Source organism: Falco cherrug, chromosome 11 (assembly GCF_023634085.1).
Source record: "Falco cherrug isolate bFalChe1 chromosome 11, bFalChe1.pri, whole genome shotgun sequence".
Taxonomy (NCBI): Eukaryota; Metazoa; Chordata; class Aves; order Falconiformes; family Falconidae; genus Falco; species Falco cherrug.
Genome location: NC_073707.1, coordinates 17,034,672 through 17,058,142, shown reverse-complemented (window position 1 = coordinate 17,058,142; position 23,471 = coordinate 17,034,672). Strand labels below are relative to the sequence as shown.

Genomic DNA, 23,471 nt, shown 5'->3' with positions numbered 1-23,471 from the left:
GAAGCTTCTATTTTACAGCAGGGTTTTCCTGCTTTTTATTGTTTCAGTTGTAGTTTTTCAGATGTAGAACTTCTACTTTAACTTGGATATTAATGCATGAATTCCCATTTTGACTGTGGAGCCCCCTGACTATATTCTTTTTTAAAAGTCTTCCTGTGTTAGTTCCAGCTGAAGTACCAGAGGAATAGGCCTCTTATACTTCTCTGTACTTTCTGTCAAAACACTTGCAAGAAACATTTTTGAGACATTTCAGCTGGAATTAACAAGAGAAGACTGATTTCCTAAGGTATGTGTTCCTTCTCCTGACAGAGTCAAGGAGACAGGCTGCTTTAGGAGAGAAATGACTTTTCTTGCATTCTTTCCTCCTTCTGATGTATGAACAATTATTATCATCGGTTTGGATTCTAGTTGCTTACAGTGGTGGGTGTAAGCTCCTCAGCAATGAACATTTTAGCGCTGCTGTGTGCAAAACTATGTGTCAAACAATGCTCAAAACTAATTATAAAGAGCAATGATCTATCACGCACAGTCAGATTAGATTCTTATATTTCCATACCCTACATCTTAATACCTGCAGTTTCGATGACCGCTGCTAGAATGAACATTTCAGGGAAACTGAAGCAAAAGAGAGAAAATCTTCTAGCAACAAATTTCACAGTAAATGATAGAGAGCTTCAAGGTCAGGGGTATGATGATTCTGTACAGAATTTCAGCTAATCTCCTTAGACTATGCATTAGTTATATTTATAAAAGTTGCATTATCTGAGCATAGATGTTACTTCTTTGTTCTGTGTTTATGCTGCTTATTTTGTGTTTTATTTTTAAACTATAGATACACAAACTGTTGTGAAAATAGCATACAGGAAAAGTATATAGACGAATTACATGCCAAAATAGCACATGCATTCGCTGCCACTTTGCATTAGTGTCAATAAAACAACAACCCAATGAAAAAGTAAACTCAAGATAATCCCCCTAGAATGAATGGAATTGATATGACTCCTGACACACCTTAGGCTCTTGCTCCAAGTGCTAAAACCAGCACAGATGGAGTCAGTTATTCTGCATTAGCACTGCTGTAACTAAAGGCAGAAATTTCCTTGGTGACTCCTTCCTGTTGTTTCAGTGGGTTGTGAAGGCTGATGTAATGGTGGTACCAGGCAAGAAAAGCCAGTCTTGAAGGGTGCTTGTTCCAGCATACCCCTCGGCGTTTATCAATAACCATCACTAACTGCGAACAATAGCCAAAGTAACAGGTAGCCAGTGCTGGTACTGACAAGTGACAGGGTAGATACCCAAGCTGTCTGGTATGCAAGATCTTGCTTGTCCTTCTCATGCAGGTGCTGAAAAAAACTACTCCTAATTCCTTTTGCCCGAAGACACAATAGAAATCATAGAAACAAGCTCTTTTGTCACTGAAATGACTAAGAATGGTGTGTGCAGCCCATTCCTACTGAAGGCTGAGATGCTTTTCAACTGTCTGCTGTGAAAGCCAGAGTAAACACAGTTAAACACAAGGGATCTGAAAGCATCAGGGCACCCAGCATACACTACCATCCTTCCCTACATTCTCATGCAAAGTAGGGGTACAACCTTCACATGTCTTTATACAGTGGAAGGACCATCTGCAAGACCTGTAACCCAAGAGCTACACAACGTTAGATGCCCTCATCAGCATGTGCTAGGTATTTAACCAAATATACATATATTCTTTATTAATTGTAGGGACAAGCAGAATAGAGAGCAGACAATACAAGGGGATTACACATATATTAAGGAGAGAGACATTTCATCAGTGTGCATGTAAAACATATATAATCCATGCGAAAACAAGTAAAAACTTCCCTCAGCTTCAGTACTCCCTACAGATTCCTACATTAAATAATATACCAAAACAAAAATCTAAGGCAAATTACTGACATATATGGGGGGGGGGAGGCAATCTACTTTTAAAGCTGTATTGGTTCAATTACATTTGCTGTATTCACAGATATGATGGTATTTTAAAAAGAGTATATGACCCAACACTTTCTTTCTGAAATGCCAGACCATGCTAATTTACAGCAGTTAGAAAGCTGAGGACAGTTACAGCTTCAAACTCAACCCTGCAAATTACAAGCCAAAGCCAGCCAATGTGACAATACAAAGACAAGGTGATATATTAACCACACGAAATGAGCACAGCCACCTTACAGCAGTAACTTAATTCTACAGTCTTCCTATTGCAATATCCAAAGGAAGAGGACATTAGTCATTTGGAGATAAACAGCTGATCATGATTTGGAGATCTACATAGAAGCCATGAATGATAGATCAAGCTTTGAAAAAATCATTAACCATCATTTCACTTCTTTTATCCTTCCCATCCTGGCATTTACAGAATTTAAGTTAACCTCTTCCAGTTCTCTCAGATGCTGAGGGGACTGGTTTGCTTTCCTGTTAAGGAATATATTTAATATTTCTCTTTGGCATGGTTATTTCCTCACACTGATTGATTTAAAATTAATCATCTAATGAGGCTGAGTATGTAGCCAAAATACACACACTTTAATGTGTTTAAAATTTCCTTCAGTTTTAAGAGACTGGTTAGTGGTATTTCAAGGCACTAGCCTTTTCACTGGATGACCAAATTCTTTCCAAGACATTTGCTGAAAATGTATCTTTCTTCCCTAATGATCTAATGCATCTTCAACTTTAATCACCATATGTTACTACCAGCACTACAGTTTCATCGAAATTCTTCAGTGTTGCTCTGCACAGGGGTTTTGAGTTAGTAACTGTTAAGGAGTTAGTATGTAGGTTTTCCTTTCAAGCTCTTGCATCCTCACTGAAGCACTGCATCACTTCAGTTCTCCAGTTCTTGCTCCACTTATGTCAGTATCCAGTTGTGATTATGTAGTTGCCCTACTTATTTTTTTCTCTTTCATCTTCACCTGATTCTGAAATGCCCTTAAATCTGTAGCTCAGCTCAAGCTGAAATTTGCAATAGACCCTGATGTTTTCGTGTTAAAAATATGAATTTTCCTCATTGCTTTTTGATAACAGGGGCTTTTCTCTAAATCCTACGTTTAGATGTTGGGTGGGTTACTTTGTTTCAGGTTTTGGTTTTCTTCAAAACAAAGACTATGGTTACTGCTAAGACGTTCTTCTCAATATGCTGTTGCATTTGGGACAGAAGACCTGTTTAGCTGAATGCAGAAAAAAAAAAAGCAGCAAAAGATCAGATGGGAACTTGATCATTTGTTTTGCTATCTCATAAGATCTAGGTTTCTTTGTGGACATTTCAGCAAGGATGTGCACACCCCTCAATCTTACAGAATGCCTTTGACATTGTGAGATAACATTTTTATTGGTGGCATGAAAAAAGTAGTATAGAAACAGAAAAATCAGAAAATATCTCGCTATTTGGTAAGATGTACTTGTAGCATACACAGCAGAACAAGGGAAAGCTGTAGTAAATCTGTGAAGGGAGATTAAATGCTCACCACATGATGAAACTCTGGTCAATCACAGTCGCTGTAAAGGAATTTGGACATTGAAATGAGGCTTTACTGGGAACAGACAAGAAAAGAAGAAAAAAAAATTATGACACACACCAAAGGTCAGAAAAGTCAAAGAGGCACAAAGTTCTAGGCCTTTCAGATCCCCTATATCTGCAGACAAAAAAAAAACAAAAAAACCTTTGCTGCTTTGCTGTAAGTATATGGTTTTGAGCTGCCATTCTGTCATCTATAAGCACTTGTCTAACATCCTGTAGTTGTAGCAGGCTTCCAATAAATACTAGTCCTCCAAGGGCATACTTGTAAAACCCATCATCTTTTCAGAATCCTTTGGGCCTGGAATATCTGACCATCAGTTAATTAATAAATTGCTGCTAAAACAGACCGAGGTTGCAACACAACTACTTGATACCACATCTTATGTTTTCAGCCTCCGTAAGACTTTTTCAACTATTGTCTATGGGCAGTAATTTTTCTCTGAGAAATCTGAAGGGAGTCTAATAAAACCTGAAGAGTTAAAACTTTGATAAACACGTCATGCTTCTTTAATAGAGTGGTTAAAAAGTAAGATCCTTTTCTTTTGATCATCCTACAGGGTTTTTCTGATTTATCTAAATTATTGCATGTCAATCATTATTTAATAATACCACCTGCATAGAAGAGATAGTATTTTGATGACCTCCAATCTGTGAAAGTTCTCCATGAATCCACAGGTATTAATTCCATAGATCTGTTGCTTTCATTGGAATCATCTATTTTCTTAGTCAAACCAGTAGCATGGTGTTTTCAACAGGCTTTAGAGATGCCTCATGACTGGTTTTAAGAGCTACATGCAGATTTTACCATACATACACACATAATGCAATCTGTATTTTTAAACTCCGTATATGATTGTGTGTTAAATAACATCAGATACACACAAAAACCAAGTACAACTCTTTCCATAAATATTAGTTAAGCTATATATAACAGAACTCTAACCCAAGACATTTAAAACCCATCCCTTTACTGTGGTAAGGCAATTTCCATAATTACACAGTCTACCACCATTGGGTTTATCCCTGATCTTCCTGCAAGAACCAATTGGCATGTTTTGAACTGATTTATAAGGGGAGAAATACAGCATCACATATTTAGATGTAACTCTTCACCTTAAGCCTGAAAAGCACAAGCCAGCAAACTTGTGATTCAGAGAAGCCTGCCATGGTATTTCCTCCAGTACCTGGAGAAGTCTCCATAGCAAGCAATAAAACACCTTTCTTTGCAATGGTTGTTTTGATACGGCAGGAGAAGTGCTGCCCACTGCTCCATTAACAAAGTTGCCTCTTGGTAATCTATGAAACTCTGAAGTAGCTGAAATCTTTGTCTTCCCCGACCCCACCCCACGCCCCCCCGACAAAAGCACCAGGCTGTCCTCCATGTCCTAATCAGCACTTCATTGCTGCAACACATTTAATAGCTTATACGTTGTTTGGAGACTTTTAAAAGATGTTGTTCACAATTCAAGTGCAAGTCTCTCAAGGTTTCTCATTCTTCACTTAGATACTCACTTCTGAAGCACAGCCACTGCTTCAGAAGTTGTAAGCTACAATACCAGCTGTCACTAGAGAAGGCAAATTGATAACCTTCTGTGAATGGAAACCTATTGTCCGATTTTCATAAGCATTTGATAATGTTCTGTAAGTGAAACTTGCTCTTTATTCCTGACAGATGAACACATGTCCTTTATCTTATTGAATGTGATTAATGACTATGACAACTCTTGCCTGTTTGCTTCTAGCAGTGCAACACCTGTTCTGGAACACACCTGAGTAAGAATTCCCTAACAATTGGCCCACACTAAGCCATGCTGCTCCTGCTGTTGCGTGGCCACCAGAGCCCAAGCCAGCTAATGTAAGGGCTAGCAGGAGGAGCATGCAGTCGCGCCTCTGACAGCAGCGCTAAGTGTAACATTGAACCTAGAGGATAAGTGACAAGTCACAAGAATGAACTTTGGCATTTCGTAAACAAACCAACAGCCTGGCTCACAGAGTTGACAGCTTTTCAGATATTGAGGTAAGGGATGTCTTCAGTCTTGGGAGGCAAGAATGAGCAAAAGCCTACATGATTTTTAGAAGATGCATAGTAAGATCTTTCACTGCTGAGGGCACAGAGGAACATTAAGGGAAGCGTCTAGGAAGAAAGGGGCAGAATAGATGTACAGCTCACCTACTCCCTTTCCCATCCTCTCAGCACTGCACATGCAGCTAGAGAAACCCCAGCAGCTATGCCCTGTGGCTATGTGTCCCCGGAGGCAGCACCACCCCTCCCCCCAGTGCAAGGCTTCAGTAAAACCCATCTACCCTAGCTATAAGGAAACAACTGAGCACGCACAGTGCTCAGACCAGATCACTCCTATGGTAACTGTCAGTGTTCATTCTCCAGCACCACTCCGTGAGCATTAAGTGAGGCACTATTTTTAATTTTTACCAAAATTAAAGATATAGATACAATTATTTTTTCCACCTTCAGCAATTTCTTATTTTTCTTTATTCCAGTGTTCCCCTAAAAACAACTTCTCCTTTTTCCGTGCTTACAATAGTGTAAAATTGCAATTCTTTCTGTTGAAGACCTAGTTTGAAGACTGAGATTTCTCCCAAATACTTTAAATATTGGTTACAACTGGTTCCTACACTATTGATTCTATGCCATGTAGCATCCGTAGATATCATCCACTCCTGAGAACGAATCGTGTTCTGTAATGATTGGCATTTTTACCAATTAGCAATCCTTCCATGAGATGCACATGTCAAAACAATGTGCAAGATTTTTTTCATGCTGCTTCTACGTGTCTTAATTTTATTAATACTGCTTGGACATAAAAACCAAATATGTTGCACAAATTTTGTTGGGTGGCAGTGTTGGTGGTTTGTTTGGGTTTTTTCCCCTTAAAAATAGCTCTAATTTTAGGAGGCAGTTTTCAGAAAATATACAAAATATTTAAGAACTGCTGAATTAAAAAAACAAACTGAAGTTTAAGTAGTATCTTATGGGAAGCCCCTACTTTATCACCTGTTTGAGCATGGCACAGAGGTTTGCAAGTTAAATGATCTTGGGCTTCTGTTCCCAGGTTCACAACAGTTTCACTGTGTAACTTCAAAGAAGTTGCATGGGCCATGATCAGCACTACTGAAGTCAAGGGGAGTTTTTCCATCCATTTTAACACATCCATTTAATACATACAATAGATTTGGGCACTTTTTTAGCCCAATTTTCAAACCAAACTTCATGGTAATGCATATATCTGTTGAGCCTGTCAGCACAGGTCTCAAAGAAGCTTACAATTTATTCCTTCAAAATCGTCTATGATATAAATATTACTGTTTCCTTTTTGCAGCTGAATAAACCACAATACACAGTAGTTAAGGTACCAATTGCTGACCCAGATGTCCATTTCTACAGATGCGGTAATTGTGCCTGTAACTTCAAAGATGATTCACACTTTGAGAAATTTTTTTCTTTTCACAAGTTGTTGGTATAACAGTACTTGCCAAGGGACAGGAAAAATGTTTGGGGTTTTTTTTATGGTAGACAGACTGGAAAGAAAAACTAGAACCTTTAAAAATAACAGAAAGGAAGAAAGCAGGATCTATCTAACTTGATAGATCCCCATTTCGCTATTACTCCAGCTCTTATGAAAACTCTCTCATTAGGTTTGGTGTCACCAGAGAAGCAAGCCACAAAATTGGTTCACGAGCATTTCTTGTGCTATCAGCATGCTGTCTGCAGGCAGTTCTTGCTACAAAAAAAGTAGGTTGATGTTTAAAAGAAATAACAAGAAGCATGTCTGAGAATTCTGCTTTCATGCAGATGTTATGTAATTGAAGAAAAAGCCCCTACCATTTCTTTAAAGAGGAGTGATGAAAACACCAGTTACACAAATGTAATTGTCATTGCATAAATGCAGAACTGAATGCTTCTATATATACAAACACATATGCTGCTCTGTCAAAAAAATGCTTTTTTTGTAATCCAGGCAGAAGAAAAAAAACAAAAAAAAGAGAGAGAAAAAATAATGAAAGCAATTGATATAATAAAGTAGGTGGAAGAAAATCTTGGTACCATAAGAACAGGTGGAAACATTTCCACTGGCATCGGTGAAGTCAGGATTCTGCGGTACCTCTGCATGCTGAATTGAAAGCTTTTCGCTTTGAATACTGACTAATATTGACAGTGAAATATATTTTAAGTGACAACAAGAGGCAGTTTACTAGTAGAAAAGATTCTAAATAGAGGTCAAGCAAAAGTGTACAGAAGCTCAAGGTCAGGTTTAATATGGCCTTTTGGACATGAAAATTAGGAATAGTTTCCTACTTGCAGCTAAAAAGTACACATTTTGGAAGAAGTCTTCCTTGACCTACTTGTATGCAGAAGCCTGATTGTTTTAAAGGACTTCCTACTGGGAAGAAATCTAATAGCATCTGTCCTTTGCAAAATGCACATACTTGCCAGCTTTGAAAGATATATATTCTTATTTTCTTGTCCACCACAAATACAAAACACATTTTCATATTATGCAAAGAAACACCTTAAAATAAAAAATTATAGATTCCCCAAAATTGATGTAACTGATTTATTGTTTGAAAATTCACATTAGACTTTTTTTCCTTTCCATGGATTATTATGATGTTTTTCTTCTCACTCTTCAGTCCCTGTAAGGGAGAAAAACTGATGTATGTATTTTCTGAGGGAAACGATTCACTGGTTTCTGCAGCTGGAGTGTCAACCTTAACTATTCTTGGAAAAACCAGATGAGCACATATGGTTATACGTAAGAGGTGCCATGCATTTCTTTCACTTCAGCTCTTATCAGGTGATATTATTTACATTTGCAGTAATCTAATTTGGGGAAAATAGTCCTAAGGTACTACAGGTGGTAAAAACGGGAGTAAAATGCATCTCCTTGCATTGTTCAGATACAAAACATGAAGTATTTTGTCTTTACTAGTTGACAATTTTTCTAAGCAGATTGACACTTATGCTGAATGCTGCTCTTTGAGAATCTGCTTTATCTCACATATCAAGCTGCCATATTGAAGCTTCGAAGCTTAACTGAACAGATTCAAGCCCTGTTCTTAACTAGCATCCCTAGATGTAGAAAAAAATTTAAAGAGCAAGGCACAGCCCTATGTTTTGCTCCTTTTAATCTGCATTTTATGATACTTTCTCTATTTTGCTATCTTTGAATCTTGTCTCAAAAAACTACATTTACCAGTAGGGTGATATACCTGTAATGTGCGACCTTCAGGTATCTCTATCATAGACTAAATTTAGTTCTCTTATCTTGAAGTTTCTTGTGGGGCTCTGCATTTCAAAGATCACAATGAGAATCTCAGGGTAAAGTCTTCCTCATCTGCCTTTTTATTTGTCATAATTGTGTGGAGATAATAGCGTCTATTATCTATGTAAATAATACAATGATCTAGTAACATTTACCAACCAGATTAATATGACTATCCTGTAGACAAGCTTGTTTTTCTAAGCTTAAGGACACTGTGTCCTTACACCATACTGTGATGGGCATGTCTGTAGCTGCAGTAGTATCTGCCATATACAGAGGAATGAGCTTATGTTACTTTGATAGGTGTGAAAGATACACATCTCATTAACTTCAGAACAGAGGATCAATAAGTAGTATCATTCCACATGAAATATCAAGCAATCATTTTCATTTTAAAAACACAATTTTTAATGAAGATGTAGGTAAACTACTATACTAATTTATCTCCCTACCAAGTAGAAGTATTTAAGTGTTCCTCGCAGGAGAGCCAGAATGTGTCACAAATACCATCAAATTACACAATAAATCCATAATACTAGATAATTTTTTTTTTTACCCTGGCTAATACACAGACTATTCAGTCCCTAATATTAAATCTAATGCCTGATAATATATCCAAGCTAGAAAGAAAAATAAAATAGATCTCTGTGCTTTAATCATACTGTAGTAGCTGTTGAACAAAACTAAGGAATTTTTTTCTGAATGGAGAGTGTGCTTTCAGCTGAGCAGTAGATGAGTAAACATGTTTCAGGTCACAACTAAGGAGCATGTTTAGGTTCAGGAGTAGAAACTTTAATGTTTCCTACTGTTCTTTGGGCAGAGTTCAAGCACTGCCATCAGTTATTTCTTTTTTAAAAACTAAAGTAAGTTACAACTAATCCACAAAAGAAAAAACCTGTACTCAGTACTATATGAGACATCTGCAATGTAATCCACAAATCTAATTCAATCATAATGTTCAGTTGACAAAGAAGAGCATAGAGCAAAAATATCAAAATCCATTTTCAGGCTTAGTAATCACAGAGGTCAAATAGTTATTTTTAAAGTATTTACAGGTTTAGATATAAAGAAAAGTGAAAAAACAGTAAGACAGCTGTTACTGATGCTGAGTTACAATGTAGTATACTAAATGCAGAAATTTTGAATGTCATTCTGGGGGGGGGGGGGGGAGATGTGTTATTACCTGTATATTAAAAAGTGAGTCATGGGGGAAGAGAAAAATACCTGGAACAGAAGCTATAAGAAGTCAAAAGATAGTGGGGAGGACGTTCACTTGAGATGACAGGATGTTTGTTTTATCTGTGACTGACTAAAGTGGTGACCTGACAATACACATAAGTTGCCTTACTGCAATTCAGCAGTGAAATGAGGAATATTAGACAAATTTAAGTGTAACAGAGAAACCAAGGAAGGAAATGACCCAGTTGCAGAGTCCTCCCTGCCCCCCTTCTCTCTGCTTTCCCATTTAAAGTCTTGCATGCTACCAGCTGTCTCCTTTCTAGCTTTTCTCCACTTAAGATGATAGTCTTCCCATAGCCCTGGCTACTGGGGAGCACAGTCCCGAGCAGAGGCAGCAAACATTTAGTTGGTGAAGGAATGGTCCAAGAAGACTTAATAGAGCATGAACATTTTGGGAGGACAGGTACATCTGACTTTTTTTTTTGATCAACCGGCAGAGCACTATTCCACCTCTTTAATGAGATACCAAGTAAAGCTTAATTATTTTGCCTAGTGTTTTAAAGTAACATTAAGACTACACAAAAATAAAGCAGAACTTTGTAACATGGGCAAAGCCTAATGTTAGTCTAATTTTTCTCCAAAATGCTCATTTAACTATGTTTCTTTTCTGTATGTGTTTGCTGTAAACAACTTTTCTTAAAATACCATGCCCCACACACCTGGCTTTTTTCAGTACAGGAAATCCTTAGCGTGACTAGACAATAATCTTCAGGATAAGCATCTAAGCCTGCAGAAAGCAGCCCATCTCAGCACTGGACTGTGCTGCATTTGACAGCAAAGACGACCAACCTAAAGCTAAAGAACAGCTGGCATTTTTCACAGTAAATAGTAGTCTTGGCTAACTAGTGTAAATGAAATTCCATAAATCATTCTTGCACTTCACAGGCAGATGTCCTAAACAGACTTCCTAACTCTAACAGTAATTTTCAGATTTAGTACAATATTTCTCACTTTTCCACTTCCTCTTTGGTCTGTCACACAAGGATATCAATTACTTGTTGCTTTTTAATATATGCAGTCTTGATTTGCACAGATATCTTACAAAAGTTACTTCTATTATTGTGGTTTTCTATGTAAATAATTTTCTCAAATGGTTGCAGTGCTGAGCTAAAATAAAATACATATTATGCTCCTGATATATTTAGGGCTCTAATCCTGTCTCATATAGTTACAGCATAATTTATAGGATAAACCCAAAAGGAACAAATCCATTTAATTCAAGGGCAGATGTTTGGCATACTCAGCTAAAGGTACAAGGGCATGAGCAGCAGCATACCAGAGAGTCCTATAACTCCAAAAAAAATGTGTCCAAAACAATTTAGAAGCTTCCAAGCTTTTACACATACTGATGCTTATTAACCTAAGTGGCAGGTATTATACTCAATTTGTGAACTATCCCCAGAAGCACCAACATTTTGTGGTAACTAAATTTCTGCCCCAGATGCATGCAGCTTACATATAACTGTTCCTGTCGTCTTAGAGCATGACTTGCAAAACTGCCCACGTTGCCAGTCTGCTCCTACTCCTTAGGCATACTCAGAGAATGGCAAGAGCATTTGAGCACACCTTTTCCCTGTCCCAGCAGAGCTCACTGGCTACATAAGGTATAAAGAACCACGTTTATGTTAGAGAGTGAAACCTCACTTTTTAAAAAATTCTGGAGACCGATTCAGGCACTCTCTGTTTCTCCCATTACAGCTACTTTATCTTGTCTAAGTATTTAAATACTCCATGAAGCAGAGAGAAGAACAGACTCTAAAACCTGTTGGTGCCTCATGTGGGGAAAACTGAGGCTCAAGGCCATGTCCAAATGGATTAATAGAAATAGTACTGCTACTACTGATAGTGCTACCACTACCAATACTAATACTACTGGATGAGACAGAGATCCACCACAGAATGCCACATAGTCCTGGCTGTGGTTCAGCTTGCAACTCTGGATCGGGCAGATTAAATCTGAACAGACTCTTTTGGATGTGCTTTAGCCCCCAGGACATTAGGTATCTGGAGCTATGGGGAAGAGGCATTATTTTCATAGATTATGTCTAACATCAGATTCTAGTTTAAGATCCTAAGAGATAGAGATCCACTGAAGGGAGCGCTTGCCAGAGCAGAGCGCTAGGCAGAGAGAGGTGCTTCTGCTTCCCACCATCCCTTGGCATCTTATTGCTCCACAGCTTCAGGGATTCTCACTCACCTGGACTCTAAAGTCTCTTCATGCCTATGTCTTGTTATTATAGACCCCAAGCCTCAGGATTCCAGTAGGCACTTTGGGATCCTGGAGTTATACAGCACAGTGCTGAGTGTTACAAGACCAAAGTACCCCAAAGAACCTGTTTCAGAAACAGTTTTGATGAGGACTATACGGTACCTCAGCAGATGTAGGTGTCACACTACATGGCACACATACACAAATGAGTAGTGCCAGGAGGCTTGGTGAGAAGACAGATTATCAGCAAGGGCTATAGAAATTAATCCTTCGACCTATTATAATACAGTTATATCATAACTACATGTAAATCTTCATTAGCTTTTTTTTTAAAAAAAAAAAAAAAAGTAACGTAAATACCACCACACTTGGTTTACAGCTGATTACAAAAATTAGTTACTTCCTTTTCTGTTCTCCAAAGCAATGTTTCCAGCCCAGGCAGTGGCACAGAATATTCCTGTTTCAGGACAGGAAGTCCTGCCCAGTCACACTGGCTAGACAGGATAAAAGAAAAGGGAAGCCATCCATCGCTGAGGACTGCGCTGCATAACCTTGTTAACTATTTTCAGCTGGCAGTTTGTTTTATGTGACTGCTGGTCTACTGGTGTTACTTATGGGAAAAATATCTCTTCCCCTGTTCTCAGCATTACCCAGTTTAACAGGTTGGAGAACATACACCCAATCTTTATTCAAAGTCACGCTGACTCAATGGTGGCATCTTAAAACTGACAAAGTGGTGCAAAACCTTGAGTGGACACCTTTAGTATAATAGACAGTCAACATACCGAATTTATGACTGAATTACCCGATTTAAGTTTCAGTGGTACAGCTCTGAATATAAGTGTGTCTGTCCTAAGCTAACAAATTAAGTAGCAAGGCACCGCAAAAAGTCTGAGAATTCTAGTAATACTTTGGAAAGATGCCAAAATTTAACAAGCCTATCAGAATAAATAAACTTTACTAACAAATCAATTTTTCAAAGGTAGCATCTGTTTTACACTGGCTCCCAGTGAGAATAGATTCATCTGTGCACACTTACACACAGGCTAGCAGGGATTCTGTGTATTCGAATACCTATCAGCATGATATGCCTTCATCAAAAACTAACATGAACAGGACTCCAAAACTTTATTTTTGAAACAAACTGGACAATTTACTACACCTGTTTCGCAAACTGTTTCCTATAACATCATATTAAGTCTTTCATATCAAAAATTCTTGTGTTTTCAGTAATATTTTTGCAATTTTTCCATGTCTGTAAGCAAAGCTACTTCATTAATCCTTTAATTGTATAAATGAAGTTTAATTACCCAGACTGAGAATGTTTTGAAAGTCTTCTGAAACTAGGTGACATTTGGTCACATTGGCTGCAAATAAGGAAGGATTTTATTCCATTTTTTAAAATTATTTAAAAAGCCATAAATATCAGTGCTCCAAATGATTGAATAGAGCGAACTCTACCTGTAACATCAAGGTATTCTCCCTTTGCAGAGGCTGTGAGACAGGTGTTTATCAATAACCATCTTCTGTCTCTGGACCAAGACAGACAGTTGCTAAGACTTGCTAGGCACCTCTCAGGTGCATCCAGCACAGCCTACAAGTCTCTCATGAGAAAGTACTGCACTCAGCTGTGCCAATGTGTTACCACATTAACACAGAGGTTCTTTGGTTACTTATTTTTCCCTCAAGATATTTTGCTTACTCAGAAATGCAAACAGGGAAGGGATTCTGACAAATCTGTCCGAGGCAGACTATTTCCCCCCAATTAATTTTTTGAATCCCACCTTTTTGCTAACTCCCTGAGACTTCCTAAACACCAACTGCGCTGTGCTAAAAGTCATATGACTGCTTTGCCTTGTGTTAGGTTTCATCATTTTAAACCAATTTTTCCACAAAGTATGATACAATCTGCTTCTATCAAATATACAACAGAAGGTACATGAAACAACTTGCAAAAAAGATGTTTTATCTTTGTTTTATGAATTCTCTAAAGAAGCAGAAATTAAGACTTCAGTTGGACAGAAATTAAAGTTAATATTACGCTATGCACAAACACACATTAAATAAAAAATGAATACTGCTTTTACTCAGCTGTCATATAGATTATGAGAAAAATGGTGGGGTTTAGTGTTGAGTTTCTTTAATACTTCACAACTGCATTTTTTTGTTTTAGTTTCTTTTCTACAAATTAATTTCTTCTCATCTCTTTATAAAACCTTTATGCTTTCTTTTGTTCTTTGCCAGTATGATTTTCATTAGATGTTGTTCATGATTTATGGCGGCCTTGTAAACACAAGCCTTGCTGATAATCAAAATAATGAATTATTAACAACAGTTGATCATTTGGGGACAGATATCTGAACATTACATTATTCTAACACCTCCTGGGAGTTGGACAGGTAGAAGGGAAGCAAGCCATATCCTGCAAACCTAGAAGAGGCCGTGCACATTGGGTCAGAATCTTCTATCACGTATTACAGGGCAGCAATAGCTTCACCTTTCAGCAGCTGCTGCACCAAGCATTGTGCGGTGCTTGAGAATAGCTGATGAACTCGGCTAGTTCCCCATCTCAGCTAACACCTCCTTCCTGCTACTGCACCCCTCTCAGTTCACAAGGTGAAATGCGCACAGAGATTCACCTCAATGCTTTGCATGAGTTTATAACCACTGCATCTGGTCATGGACATGATGCATGTAGAGGGGAAAGGAGGAGGGGAATGCAATTTGGTCCGGCCCTTGTGAGGAAATACCTAAGCTCCAACAACACACTATTAAGGGACTTTCAGCTTCAGCCCCAATAAAACTCAGATAAGCAGCTGTGATTGACAGGAACATTCTATTATTTATTGTAGCCTGTTTCAGGATCAGATAATATTCAGTAGTAGGAAGAAAATCAGTGCGTTAAAGCCCAAAAGCCAAAGGGAAACTAATTTTGAAGAAATCACTCCTACATTGGGTAAAAGGGCACTGAGTAAGAACAAGGTGAAAGACAATGAAACGAAAAGCAATAAAAACATATTGTTTCTTTATTATTTCTTAGAGTTTGATTTCTTTTCTAGTTTCAATTTTGATCTTTAACTGAACAATGTAAAATCATATGAACAAGCACCAGCTTAATTTTAAATCTCATTTTATACCTAAAATTTGGAGGTGAGGTGTGAAGGAGAGGGTGCATATAAACATTGTTACAGAAAACTCCTGCACAATATAAATGCAAAATCATGTGTTTATATTTGTTATTTCTATACTGTTTGTTCTCAGAACCTTCAGTAACAAACTGGAGGCTGCACTGTGCTTGACACTGCACAGAATCCAAATAGAGCTCCCGCATACCCTACAGCACAGCCACCTGCATGATAACACCATATGGATATAGAGCTGGAGAAGGATATAGAATGAAATTTTCAGACAGTATACAATAGCAGAATAGATTGGGGTATTGAAACACTGGTAATTAACAACGATTGCATTTTACTGGAGTATTTAGGAGTATAATTTGTTTGATTTTGAAGATAGTGTGGTGGAGATGGATGTCTGTGACATAACAGCAGCAGTTTTAAGAAAATATTTTAAGAAACTTAACAGCCAAGGTATTTTCCTAAGAAAACTCAATTGAAGTCTGAGGGGCAACACAAAATAAAGAACACATTTCCTGGAAAATTTAAGAGGTAGGTAATATGTGAGCTAGGATGCTGACAAACAGAGCAGAAGAACAACTCAGTCTTCAGTGAGAGAAGAATGATGGGGTGGGGCAAATTGTGAAAATTAGGTCAATCAGAAAATCTGGGGAAACAGCAAAGTCCAAAAGGAACAGGAAAAAAAAAGGGGGAGGACAGACTATGTACATGAACATTCCTAGGATTTAGCATGACTAATCATCACCAAGTCTGAAATCTAGTGGATAAGTTCACAACCCCTTAGAAGGATCTCACTCTTGGTAACAGCAGCACACCAAAATGCTTTGCTCTTATTTTAAAACTGCAGCTTTAGTTTTCAATATGTTTCAATATTTATTTTACAGCTTCAAAAGTTAGAAAAAATCTTTACTATTGTCATTCAGCCCTTTGTGTATGCAGTGTGTACCATGATACAAACTAATGGTTTCCAGAAAACCCATTTTTTCTCCTCAAACCTCTTTTGTTCATGTTTCAGTGATCAATGCACACGTGCTAGTCCTCCTTCTGTCTACCTTCCCATTGCAGGACTTTGCTCACCTCCTGATTCTCCATCGAAACATGAGGAGTGAGTGTAAGATGACAACCAAGTTGGCAAGCCTCCTCCCCCAACCCCTCCACGTAGCTTGCCTGACAGACACCCAAATGCAAAAATAATTCAGTAACATTATTCCTCATCCCTTATTACTACCTGACCTCCCAGTCCCTCTAAGCCCCAATTAATTTTTATGGTATAAGACACGTACAGCAGTTTATCTTGGCATCTGAGTGACAAAGATCATTAGGGAAAGTCCAGAACTGGAGGAGAGAGGAAAGCAAATCACAAATCTTTCCTAAAATAATCATCCCTTAGTTACTGGAGTGAAAAAAACCACAAAAACACACCAAAACCTTGCAAAATGGAAATGTTTGTGAGTTCAAGTAATATAGCTCCTTTCCTATTACCACAGGAATACCGGGAAGAGTTACTAGCACTTGTAAGGAGTACTACAGACGTCATTTTTGAACATTGTGTAGATACTTCATTTCCTTGAAATAATCTTTCATTTGATCATGAAGTGTTTTATACCACATACTATTTATATTACAACACAACGCCTAGCCTGTCTACTGCCAATAGGAAAATCAAAATAATATCAGTACTGGTAGCGTGTATTTGGATTTTCCTACCTTTGTTAGGCCATGCCATAATGCTATCCCACATACACACACAGGGACCTTCTGCTAGACTTAACTGCAAGTCAAACTCTGCAGGTAAAGAACACGCAGTGTAAAGTAAAACAGAATGAATTCATGCAGCAGGGGCACAAATACTACCTGGGAGTTGGGACCTGCCAGCCTTAACTCCCTCAGTAAACTGAAGAGTATTTTCTGTGCGTTGATATTAGGAGCAGAACTTGAGGTAGTTCAGCAGGGTATGGCTAACAACTGAATGAGGTGTCTCTATTTTCTCAGTGATGGAACTGAGGTGCAGGCAAATAAAACTACCTGACACACAGCATCTCAAAACGATGCTAGGTCTGCTCAAAGTTCTGTCTCATCCTTAAACAAACACAGGATCCTGATTCACCCATTCAAACAATGTTGCTGCAGCCATAAAAGATAATCTGCTGTCATCTTTTCTTTCAGAAAAAAGCTTTCTGCTTGTCTCTCAAGATAAGATAATGTTGTAAGAGTCTCTTTGTCAAAACTGTGAGGTCAAAAAGAGGGCTCCACTACTAAACCTTTCTGTGTCTTAAATTCCTTCCACTTCTGTGTCACAGGCTCCTTTCAGTTTGCTCACCTGACAAGGTTCACAGAATACTTCAGTGTCCCAGAGTGACAGGAGTAGAAACGTGCACTTCTCAGGCACCTTTCTCACATTGTCAGAATGCTTTACTATAAGCGACAAATCAGCCTGATACTATGTAAGAAATAACCAAAAATTAAAAAAAAAAAAAATCAAGGAAGGAATTATATAGATCATAACATTTATATAGTGATATTCAAACACAGCAAGAGACAGCCCTACATTATTACAGTACACCACCACCTTCCTATGCTCAGCTCTGACTACGAACAAGAGTGTTTGGCTGCAAGTTCCCCCTGACCAGTTCAGTCCTTGAGCTCCTCCACAAATACCTTTCAAAAAGGATACCCATGAATTATGTGACACATTTTTACCAATAGATTTCAAAGTGCTTGACGAGACGATAATATCAGAGACAAGAAAAGGGAAGAGGTAAAGTTAAGTGGCATGTCAAGCATCACAAAGTCAGAAAGAAAACTAGGAAAAATGCAGACCACTTCTTGTGGCATACACTTTCCAACACACTTCACTGCCTTGTGAACCATATAAAAATCAGATTGAGTTTTCTTTTTACTGTTGCAGACCTGTCACCTTGGAAATCATGCGAGTTCACCAAACTATTTACCACATAACACCAAAATAACATCACGTCCCATAGTATTAGCACTGGGTCCTACTAGCCCAATAGCTGCCTTCAATAGTTCCATACAATAGTTAATTCCCATAGTTTCTAGTATCATTCCAGTATTATATTCATTACCTTCCTAGCAAAAATCTGAAAAGAAAATATGTTTAGATGACGGTTTCATACACTGTGTGTACTGATTTGTGTCTATTCATCTGCAATAATACCACTAACTTAAACTTGCATGAATTCAGGACTGGGAAAGTAACGAGGATGAAGAATCAAATAAAGTATTTTATATCAACTCAGGACTTTGTTCCTTAGGACACAAATGAATTAACAAAAGTTGAGAAGTCTCAGAATCCTAATAGGTCCAAGAAAGTATCTCATACACCACCCTACAAGGAATACTGATCAGGAAAATTCAGACATTTAGAAGAAAATTGCTGCATAAAACCTAGGTGATATATATATAAACCCACATTAAATAAAATTAATGAAACTTCCATGATCCATTAAAAAAATTGTGAAAGCCTGTGAACTCCACATACTGTGGATCTATTCTTACAGAAAAAAGCAAAATCATAAACAGCAAGACAGTTCAGAAGGATAAGTTTTAGAGTATGCATGATGCTGTATTATATGTTGAACGTCTGGCTAACCACTCTCACTTTTAAATACTACAAGGCATATGAAAGATGCTTTTTGTCCACTGCATAAGCACATGAACACAAACACTAGGAAACAAAATGCAACACAGACATTTGCAAACAGACCAAAAGATTCAAATAAAGATGTCTAGCTTTTACGAAAAGCTCAGACTAATTCGTTCCTAATTCCAAGACAGACTGTGTATCAAATACCATTCCTCAGTCTGTATACATAACCTGTTGCCAAAACAGGATGAAACATCAAAATAGTGTAGGTATCCAAGTACCATTTATATCACTTAAGAACAAGCAGGTTTAAGACCTTACAATAAGGAAGCTGAAGTAAATAATGATGACAAACGGGAGTTCAAACTGCAGTACAATTTCTTTCCTATCAGGTACCTATGACTACTGCTAATTTCAGACCTCTGGTATTGTTCCATTTCTTTTATACAATCACACGAACATATACACGAGGCCACACAGTTCAAAAGGGGGGACTTTTTTTAAATGACAAAAAAAATCATATGACACACAGCTTCATTTGCTGTCAGAGTTCCACTTCATGAAAAGGATCTAATCAGATAACTTACTTGTAATTTCGATTAAAATCCCTGAAAATGTTACTGGCACTTCTTAATCATCTTCCTAATAGATTGGTTTAAGATTAAGTTATTTGAGACCCATGATTGCAAAAGTCAGATGAGTAAAGTGAATTTAAAGAGGTAAGTGAGATGAGTAAGAGTAAATTTCATGTTTATTTAGGTTGAAGGCATTGCCACAGAAAGACACATCATTATACTCGACATATGAATGTCATCTAAACACATTTTCATTTCAAATGATGTCTCAGATTAAGACCGCCAAAATGTTACACTACCTGCCTTCTTTTACTTCTGTCTACATTGGAAATCAGCATAACTGATGATATTAAAAACTTGGCACTCAAACTGGAACTAAGTCATTCCAATGATTTTTATATGTCACCCTATTTTAATTCCTTTTGATGTGCATTTCTTCCAGTTTCAAGTCTCTTTTAGTCTCAAAAATAAGTAAAACCAAGGTTTTAAAACAGCCCCTTACAAAAAAAAAAACACACCACACAATTTGTTGGACAATCAGTGTGAATTAAAAATCATTAACATTATAGGCCACAACACCTGAACTCTCATGTTCTTTTAAAAATCTGTCTACTTATCTAGAGAGTTTGAGCTACAGACACAAACCCCTCTGCTTTTCAAACAGTAACCCTTTCTAAAGATATTTTGAAGGTACTTTAAATCAGAACCAGAGAGAGCAGCGTTAATAAATTCTCAGAAACAGAATAGGATTACAACATACCTGTCAAGTAGGTCAAATACCACATCAGTAATCCTGTTTTACAGAATGGTAAACTGAAAAATGCATTTACAAGGCAAATTGAACTATGGTTCTCATCTCCTGAACTCAGAAGACAGTATACTTTTTGTAAAGTTCAAGTAATATTTGTGAAATGGTGAAAACCAGTTCCTGACAGAAGTGTAAAGTATGATTACACCTTGTGAGTATAGCTCCTAGTGTAAAGTATGCAAAGAGCAGCTATTAACTAGACACTTGGCAAACTTGTATAAATAAAATAAGATTAAAGCCAAACAGTTAAGCAAGAATCAAACTTGAAACATAGGAAAACATCGTTATCAAATGCTTTCAGACTGACATATTTTTACCTGCTTTTACTTTTAAAAATAAATGTCACAAGCCTAATGGATCAAATTAATTCCATTTCCCCGCTGTAATGCTTGATAGCCCCCACTGAAAAGAAGAGAATTTGTGAATATATTTGCACACATATCCACAGGGTTGCAAAAAAATGGAAGTCCATATTATTCAAATGACTTCTTTGCATAACCAAATCTATAAATTAAAAGACACATCCTGAAAAGTTGTTCTTGAGGTATGACAAGTCTCCTTGTGCTTAAGTAATTTATCTACGCAATTCTTGAGCAAATTGCATCTGTTACTGACACTCAAAGCCATGCTGCTTTTGCACTGTAACTACTAAGCAGCTCTCCTTGCATTATTAGGTGATGTTATTGGTTATACAAAAATAAGGACTCGCCAGCTAAGGAGTCAGTTTTATTAAACAATAATGCTTTGCTGTGCATTCTCATTTTGCTAGTCACTAGATCCTTAGCTATATTTTATATTTCTTCTCTTTCTATTACTGCTGTCCTCAAGATTATATCTTTGCTAGAATAACCTAACCCTCCCTCGGTATTGGTGACACTATTCTAGTTTTGTTTTGTACCTGTTTATGAAATCTGCTTATGGACACTACTTCCTGCTTCCACCTCACTTATGTGTAACAGGACTGTTCCCAAGACTAGGGCCTGAGGTACAATCCATTCAGCCTCTCGCCATTCTTAAACGCCCTTTGTAAGATGACCTAAGCTGGTTAAATGGGAAATAAATTTCTTATCGATCTTTTAATGCATACTACTCCCTTCTGTCTCTTTCGACTAATATTTTCCCATGATACAATATACCTTATATGTTTTACATATATTTGTTCTATTACGTCAACCTTGTTGAGCAAATCAGTTATCTTATCAGAGACAGATACTGGTCTAGTCTGACACAATCTGCTTTTGTTAGGAACACATTACATTTTATCCAATTTTCCATGTAACTTCATGTCCTTGGATTACCCTTTTCCTTCAAAAGGTGTTCAAAGACTTTGCTTAGTACTGAGGTCAGACTTACCTAGCCATCCTCAACCCAAAATACTTCCAATCCTCTGTGTCTGACTACTACCCTAGGTCTGACAAAGCTGTATTTATATACATAGTTGGGCCTTAACTGTGCTGGTCAAGTATTTTCCCTAAAAACTCTTCTCAACAAAAAAAGCAGCTTTCAACTGAATGAAAATGCCCTTGGTAAATTCTGACTTTTAAGTGAAGTGTCAGGTGGCTAAACTCAAATATCTTTCATTTTTCAGATGAAAATCTTTCTATTATAAGTGTTAATTAAACATCTGGCAGAAATTTTAGTTTGAGTCCCTTACTCTGATCAAAAAGAGCTTTCCTGGGTGTGCAATAGTCAAGAACTACTGTGACAGAATCCAGAATAACACCCACCATCACGCTCAGATACAGAAAAACATAATTTAGGCAGGGGCAGGCAGAGCTCTTGTTTGCAGTCTAGAGGCATGTATGCTAGAAATAGCAAAGGGAGCTGGTCCAGTGGTGCTCTGGAAGAAAATTATTAGCTATAGAGGGGAAAAAAAAAAATCAATATTTTTTAGTAAAGTGTCATAATCCCTCACCTAGATCGCGGCAATACCAACGACCAAAATGGATGAAAGGAAGTTGTCCCCTCAGCGTGTTCCTTTGGGTTGCTGAAGTGAAACTAAGGAGAGGCAACCTCATTTAAGTCTTTCATGATACTGATACCGATACCCACAAATCATTACACACTAGCTATCAGCTACTACCACACTAATAAGCCTTCTGGATAAGGAGCTAACTAGGTATAGTTTCCAGAAACCTGATATCTCTCTTGTATCTCACCAACTCCCCAGAAGATGAGCATCTGTCCCTGGGAGAGAAATTGTCACAGGCAGAGACGCTGGGAACACCCTGCCCCAACACAGCTTCCTTCTTTCCTGCTGTTTTCCTAGGTCTAAACACCCCCAACCAATCACACGCACAAGTTTGCTCTGGCTCTTTGGGAAGCAAAGGAAGTAGCCTCACTGGCCACGTGGAAAGGAGGGAAAAGCAGTCCTTCTCCAGGAGGAGCAGAAGCTGTACAAAACTCTAGGATGGGAACTGGATAGCATGGGAGTGAAGACAAACAGAGCATGGGGAAAGGATGGTCCCGGCTGTCTAGAGTGATATAGGGCCACACACAAAACTAAGAGTAATTTTACTACTGTTCAGTCATAGACATTTGCCACCACAATGTCCATGGAGATTGAGTCTAGTTAACACAGCTTTAAGTCAGCTTCTGTGACAGTACTGAAGTTACCTATTGCCTGGGACACCTATTGTGGGTGACACCTGTAGCAAAATAAACACATGACCCTGGGAAAGCTGTCCATCACTAATAATGTCCTGGCTGGATTTTCCCTGTACACCACCAATGCCTTGCCGCAGCATGCTAATAATAGTTCTGTAGAGACAGACAAATCTTTGAGCTGGTGTCAAGTTCCATGAGATCTTAGATGTGATTTGGAGGTATTTTTTCCAGAATAAGAGAGAATAGCCCATTACTTGTAATGTATTTTTACATTATGAATACAGTAATTGTATTCATATATGTCAGAGATGGGAGTTTAAAAAAATTACTTTAAATCTACATACCTTGCACACAGCAATTTCCTCAAGTTGCTCAATGAGTTACGTGTCCTCTGCAGTCTGTTGTTGGCAAACTCGAAGCTAATGATTATAATTGAGTACAAAGCCACTACAGTATTGTAAAACTCATT

General features: G+C 37.8%; 1 protein-coding gene across 4 annotated transcripts in view; it reads left to right on the top strand.

Moving 5' to 3' along the window:
- Nucleotides 1–23,471, top strand: part of SLC9A9 (solute carrier family 9 member A9) — a 213,233-nt gene that overhangs the window by 169,441 nt on the left and 20,321 nt on the right. Inside the window, exon 15 of one of the 4 annotated variants that reach the window (XM_055724065.1) lies at nt 7,911–9,977. The exons of the other annotated variants lie outside the window; for them this stretch is intronic. Within the exon in view, the coding sequence (XP_055580040.1) occupies nt 7,911–8,136 (226 nt within the window). The 3' untranslated portion in view covers nt 8,137–9,977. Of the gene's footprint in view, nt 1–7,910; nt 9,978–23,471 lie in introns of those variants that run through there. 4 annotated transcript variants of the gene reach the window in all.